General features: G+C 34.0%; 1 protein-coding gene across 1 annotated transcript; it reads left to right on the top strand.

Moving 5' to 3' along the window:
• Positions 1-1,583: 1,583 nt before the first annotated feature.
• On the top strand, positions 1,584-2,199 carry LOC110112884 (40S ribosomal protein S17-3-like). The gene has a single exon (XM_020845266.2). It carries the CDS (start codon positions 1,666-1,668, stop codon positions 2,083-2,085), a length of 420 nt encoding a protein of 139 aa, XP_020700925.1. The 5' UTR covers positions 1,584-1,665; the 3' UTR covers positions 2,086-2,199.
• The last annotated feature ends 5,263 nt before the right edge of the window (positions 2,200-7,462 follow it).

The following is a 7,462-nucleotide window of genomic DNA, read 5'->3' as shown; positions in this document are numbered from 1 at the left end:
CTCCTTATCTCCTACCGCCTACGGTCTTTCTGACCACGGTCTCTTGCCGACTACGGTCTCCGGCCGACTACGGTCGCCGGTCGACTACGATCTCCGGCCGACTACGGTCTCCGGCTGACTACAGTCTCCTGCCGACTACGGTCTCCGGCTGACTACAGTCTCCGGCCGACTACGGTCTCCTGCCGACTACGGTCTCCGGCCGACTACGGTCTCCGGCCGACTACGGTCTCCTGCCGACTACAGTTCTTCAGGCCTTTGTCGCCTACTATGGTCCTTCCGACCTCCATCAACAGACAACGGTCTTTCTGACCCAGGTCTCTTGCCGACTCCGGTCTCCTGCCGACCACGGTCTTTCAGGCCAAACAAACCTGTATATGTAACTCTTACCATGTAATGCAATCTATGTGATGTACATTTGCTACATCAATCCAAGGCCTTCTCCCAAGGAAGGGCCTCATTTGTAATCGACTACAATTACTAGTGGATTCATTCAAACTGGGCCAGGCCCCGTGGTTTTTCCCCCTTTTTCAGGGGTTTTCCACGTAAAAACTTTGGTGTCTTTTATGAACGCTACACCCTCTCACTTATCTGATTGTGTGCTGGATCTTCGTACAACGCTAAGACGTTAAACCATATATTTCTCTACCGCCGCGAATATTCCAGGACGCAACAGAGATAAACGAATTTTGTAAAAAAAAAAAACTGTTAGTTCTGATAAGAAGGATTGAGCTACTAAATTAGGTGATGCATTATGGGCATATAGAACTACCTTTAAAACTCTTATTCATATGTCTCCTTATAAATTAGTTTTTGAAAAAACTTGTCACTTTGTTATAGCATTAGAACATAAAGCATTTTGGGCTGTTAAAGAACTAAATTTCATTCTTGAAGGAATAAATAAATAAAAAAAAGATTAATACACTTAAATGAATAGGAAGAAATTAGAAATAAGGCTTATGAAAGTGTTAGGATTTATAAAGATAAAATTAAAAAATGGCATGATCATAAGCTTCTAAGAAAAGAATTTATCCATGGACAAGATCTTTCTTTTTAATTCTAGACTCAAATTACTTCTAGAAAAACTAAAATTCAGATGGTCATGATCATTCAAATGAAAGCCTTGCTGGATTTATAGCCTGAGATGTTTGTATTTTTTTATTCATGAAGATCCATTTTACATGCATAAAAATTCAAAATTGTTATGGAAAGAGGAACTGTTTTGTGCAATTTTTTTTTTTTTGGTAAGATGCAATCTTGTAAAATAGCACAAAAATTTATTAATATAAAATACGCTTAAAATACGTAAGAATTAATTAAATTTAGTATGCATTTGCTAAACATATTTATAATTTATCTCTCTTTTTTATTTCAATTCATTATTTTTATTTTAATATAATTAAGTGATTTATTATATTTTAAAAATATATATAGAAGATATAGCTTCATATGTTAATGAAAAATAGAAAATATAGCATCTCATTATACATTTTTTTAAATATATATTATAATAGTTATTTATTTTTTTAATTTATTTCTTTAAACTAATTTTTTTTTTTTAAATTCAGAATAACAGGCTTAGGCGGAGGTGCGCAGAAACCCTATTTCAGAAGAAAGTCTATACAGGTGATCAAGCGGAGGCGGCGCGGCGCGGCACGGCGCGGCAAGATGGGCCGTGTGCGAACAAAGACAGTGAAAAAATCTTCTAGGCAATTGATCGAAAAATACTATTCTAGGATGACTCTGGATTTTCACACTAACAAGAAAGTTCTCGTGGAAGTGGCAATTATCCCTTCGAAGCGGCTTCGGAACAAGATCGCCGGCTTTTCGACCCATCTGATGCGCCGGATTCAGAAAGGCCCAGTGCGTGGCATATCGCTGAAGCTGCAGGAGGAGGAGCGCGAGCGCCGAATGGACTTCGTCCCCGAGGAATCCGAGATCAAAGTCGAACACATCGAAGTTGACTCCGACACATTAGACATGCTCATATCTATTGGCATGGCAGAACTCCCGGGAGTTGAGAAGATGACTGAGGCTCCCGCTGCTCCGGCTCTTGCTGGACGCCCGGCATTTGTAAGAAGGACCTAAGTTTTTCTATCCATCTTTCGTTTAGTATTCTGTTCGAACTTGTTAAATTTTGCATTTTTATCGTTTTGATCTCTGGATTCACAGATGGAGTTTTTCCTAAATTTCCCTTTCTCTTATTTCGATCTGCACTTGCTTCGGTTATGTGTTGTTTGATTTATAAATTTGCAGATGGCTTAAAATTAGTATTCTGGGGTAGATTATTAACATTTTCAGATTGGCCTCTTGCTCTGAATAATTTTGTTGGCTAATTTCTTTTGACTCTTCAGGATAATTAAACAGATTATAAAGTAAACTAAGTTTTCCCCAAAAAGTTGGTTGGCATGAACCTAAGAAATGATAGTGTTTGTACTTCATATTATAATATTATTGTCTGTTTCTTTCAAATAATATCACACGCTTTTCTTTCCAACACTATCTATTTTTAGTATTTGGAAACTTGCTAAAATTTACATCTTTATCATTTGATATTTGGATTGATTGATATAGCTTAATTAAAACTTTGCTTTTATTTATTTAGATATCTACTTGGGTTAGTTATTTGTTGTTTGGTTTATGAATGTGCAAATGGTTTAAATTTTTTCTTCCAAGGAAGCTTATTAAAATTTTCAGTTTGCCTCTTGCTTTGAATAAGATTGTTGACTATTTTCTTTTGACTCTTTAGAATTATTATGCATCTTAAGTTAAGTAATTTGAAAAGTCTGTTGGCATGAGCTTAAAGGAATGATAATGTTTGAACTTCATGATACAATTTTTAGAAAGCTTACTGTTCTTTCAAACACCATCACAAAATTTTCCTACAAACTTTCATAATATTTATTTTTTTCTATTGTCTGATTTTTCAAAAAACAATTGTTGTTCAATTTTTTCAAAAGATAAAAAATTTATATACAAACAACTTTCAAAAAAGTTATTTTTTTTCGAACTAAAATTCTTCAAATATTTCTACCAATAGCTGCAGTTGCTCCAAATGGATTCTATATGTGGTTTGGGCTTGTGCTCCTCAACTTGGATTAAAGTGAGTTTGAAAAATTCAATTTTAGAAAAAGATGGACGGACTATTACATTGTATGCATGAGGAAGAAAGGGTGTTTTTTAAGGGTACTTAAGCGAACATATTTGTTTTAGTAGGATAAGCCATGAATGGATTCATTGTGGGTATTGAATAGGAGTTAGAAATATAGTGGGCGAAAACATTCTTGATCTCGTTAGTAATATTGATATATACCAAGAAATATAAGCACATTGTTAATTTCAAAAGTGGAACCATCAACTCACAAATTGGAAAGAATTGTAAGGAACTTGAAATGTGAGAAATTATTAATCTTTCTTGATAAGTTGCTATGAATGATTGGCATGTTTGAATTGCTTAGTTGAGACAAAAACTAATGTAGGATAAATGAATAGTTCTTTTAAGAAAGATTAATTTAGAAGTTTTAGGAGAACGTATAGATATGTTGTGCGGTATTGGTGTGATGAGTTTTTACAACAAGCCTTTATCCCACTACGTGGGGTCGGCACACAATTTCTTAAAGGATTCATATCATTATTGTTCGACAAGTTTTATGCTGGCTGTCGACTACCTAACGCAACTCTCCACTTTTCTAAAGATTATTAAAAGAATACTTTTTCCAAGATTGCTAAAAGGATTAATATTATTGAGACTTTTAATGATGATAGAAAGCTAATAATTTTGCTAAGAGGTTTTTAAGCTTAACAAGAGCTATAATTTTTTGTTATTTGTATAATATATTAAACACTAAAAAGAAAATCAAACACATAAAATAGTACAACAAAAGATTAGAGTTCTAAAGACTTTATTGAAGTTAATTGCATAAGGAGTGAAGATTATATGATATTAATTGAAAATGAAGGTGTTAAAGAAATATTAAAAATACTATTTTAAGAAGTTTTTAGAAATTAAGTATTTTAATAGAGTATAATTATCAAGATGGTTATGTATATTATAGATTGATCCAAAAAAGTGAAGTATTATTAACTCTGAAGTAGATGCCTAAGTATAAATATATAGTATATGGATGCGATACCTATTGTGATTTGGAGAGTTTGGGTGATGCTAAATGGTATGGCTAACAAATCCTTTCAATGAAATTTTAAAGGCATAATATCAAATAATTGAAGAAGCATCATGATATACAACAATAACATCAACATCAAGTTTTTATCCCACTATGTGGGATCGGTTACATGAATTCCTATGATGCACAGACACGGACACGGCGACACGGACACGGGACATGTCAGCTATTGAAAATATAGGACACAGACACGGGTTCGACACGGTATTATAGTTTTTATATTTAAAAAATAGTGTATAAAAATTAAATAAATATAGTTTTAAAAATAATATGAAAATAACAAGTCATTTAACTAGAATTTGTGTTTAAAATAATTAATATTAGGATGTCGAGAGTTAGGTGTCGATGTCGTTTATCAGTTTCTGAAAAAGGAGATGAAAATACCTTCACTGCCAAAAAGAAATAAAAATGAGAATATTTGATGATTGAGTATTAAGTGCGGACGTTGATTTGGTGTTGTGGATAGGAAATAATAAATTTAGTTTAAATCCCGCCAAATACAAGAAATTATATTTTAAAAAATTCATAAAATATTTAAGATACGCATGTCGGATATGCGTGTCCAATTTGTATTTAATATTTTTTAATCGGACACGTTTTCGGCGTGTCCGACACGTGTCGGAGGAGTGTCAGGCGAGTGTCGTTTCGGATACGGTGTCAGACACTGCACGCCTCTTTGAGGAGAAGTGTCGGTGCATCATAGATGAATTCTTTTTCTCCATTATGTCATGTTAAGAGTCAAATATTTATTTAAATATAATAAAGAAATATCATTTCTATTATTTTCTTGCCAAGCCTTTTAGGTCTACCTCTACCTTTCTTAATGTAGGTCAAATCTAATACATCTACTCTCCTAACATGATCATCAAAAGGCTGTCGTTTTATATGACCAAACCATCTAAGGAGACTCTTATCTTATCTGTCACTAGAGCTACTCCAACCTTTTCACGGATATGCTCATTTCGTATACTTTCTCTAAGAGTAAATCCACGCATCCACCTAAGCATGCTCATCTCAACAACACTTAACTTAATATTATTCTTCTCTTTTAATGGACAACATTCTGAGCCATAAAGCATTATGGGTCTCACCCATTGTTTAAAATTGCGCAATATGAGACTCTCCTTAAGGCCCGTCTCAGTGCAATTCCATTGGAAAATGCCTCGAGCTTTTTTTATGAGGCTTGCACCTCAGCTTGGATGAGGCTCGCTTTGAGGTGCGCCTCGCCTTACTGACGTGAAGTTTACGCCTCAGCCGATTTATATATATTTTTTATTAGAACTTACATAAATCATAAACTAAAGCCCCTAACAAATTATGCCTTCATGGACCCCTGAGCCGCAGCTACTTCGTCTTAGTCGCCTTGACCCCCAGACCATCGCCTTTGTCATAGCCACCATCAGGAATCACTTGAACCGCACACCATCACCACCACCATCTCCACCTCTAAAAATTTTGGAGTAATATTCTCATCTTTATGTTGATGAAAAATATTTATAAAAAGGAAAGATGATTGAAATGAATGAAGAAGAAACTTATTGAGAAGCATTGAACTCCATAGGATGAGGTACGAAGAGATTAATTTATTATGATGACGACTTAAAAAAAAAAAAAAACCCTCAGTGATAATAATGTAGATGATTTCTAAGTTGTTACCAATTATGTCAATATTTTTTAAGAACTAAATGTGGATGATTAGTGAACTGAGAAAGAATGAATTTAGATTTGAACTTGATGTTATATGATACTTTTACGTAATTCATATATTTCATGGTATTTTGTTCTTTTAATATTGATTTCAATTCAATTTCATATAATTTATCATTTGTCATTTTACTTCTTATGCAATTTTTAGTTTCATATGTATGACAAATTGTCACTTCATAGTTCAGTAGAAAGTTAATTTGTCATTATTTAACATATTATTTGGGTATTATATAAAAAATTAATTTTAACATTTATTTTCACTTTACATAATTTTTGAATTTTGAAGCTTATGCCTCAAAACGCCTTGAGGCTTATGCCTTGCTCACGAATGGATAACAGCTCAACACCCAATCGCGCAATTTTAAACCTTGGTCTCACCACCATCTTATAAATTTTTTCCTTAACTTTGAGTGGTACTTTTCTATCCCACAACAAACTCGAAGCATTCCTCCACTTCAACCATCCAACTTTAATTCTACTAATCATATCCCCATCTATTTTACCATCACTCTTAACAATAGACCTATGATATTCTAAAATGAGAACACTTATTAATAACTTGATCACTCAAAGTCACATGTCGTGAAAAGTCCTATAGGCCATATACTTTCCGTTATTCCCATTTTGTTCTTCTTTTTTTTTTTTTGTGGATTGATAGAAACAATTCTAAACACAATGGCATCAGGATGAGCTCGGAGAGAATTATATTATGTCATAAGAACAAGATACATCTTTTTAATGCTAGCATGATTAAACATCAGCTTTTTGAAGGCATTTATTATTGCTCTTCGTTTTCTAATATCTCCTTTGCTAGTGATAATCAAAGTCCCATGTATAAGATTTTTCATTGAATTAAACCTCCTACGGATTATGTCAAACTCAAAATTGATGGCTCTTCTTCCATGCTTAGCTCTGGTTGTGGTGGAATTATTAGAGATTCTAATGGTAATCTCTTATGGGGTTTTGCCTCCCCTCTCCCTAATTGTAATGCTATTTTTGTTGAAAAGAGCGCTTTATCTTTGGGCGTCAACCTTTGCCTAGCTAAAAACTTAAAGAATATTTGGATTGAATCGGATTCTAAATTTCTTATTGCTTCAATCTCAGCCAACAGTTGCCATAATGCATCTCTTTTTCACTTATTTTCTAGAATTCTGGCTTCTTTTGCTCACACATTAATCTCTCATATTTGGAGAGAAGAGAATATCCATGCTGATTGGTTGGCTAAAAGAAGAGCCTCTTTGAGTAATGCTGAATATTTCAACAATTATCATTCTTTTAGAATTCTGCGTGGTATGATTAGGCTTTGATGCTTCTGGTTTACCTTATATTAGAGACTAATTCATTCTCCTTGTTAGTTGTTGTTTGATGGTCTCTTTTGGTGACTAGCTGCTGGTTTTCTGTCTTTTCTCGACAGCAGGTTGGTAAATTCTTTGATGCCTTCATTGTTGTGATGCTGTTCTTCTTAGTTATTCGGCCGGAGGAGTTTTATGTTAGCTCAATGTGGCTTGCTATTTTTCATATTTTCCTTTCCTTCTGTTGCCGTTGCCAGGTCCCAAGTCCTGGATGAGAAAAGT

This window comes from Dendrobium catenatum, unplaced genomic scaffold, assembly GCF_001605985.2.
Source record: "Dendrobium catenatum unplaced genomic scaffold, ASM160598v2 fragScaff_scaffold_503, whole genome shotgun sequence".
Classification (NCBI taxonomy): domain Eukaryota; kingdom Viridiplantae; phylum Streptophyta; class Magnoliopsida; order Asparagales; family Orchidaceae; genus Dendrobium; species Dendrobium catenatum.
The sequence above is the reverse complement of the archived record's forward strand: the minus strand, read 5'-3'. Positions and strand labels throughout refer to the sequence as shown.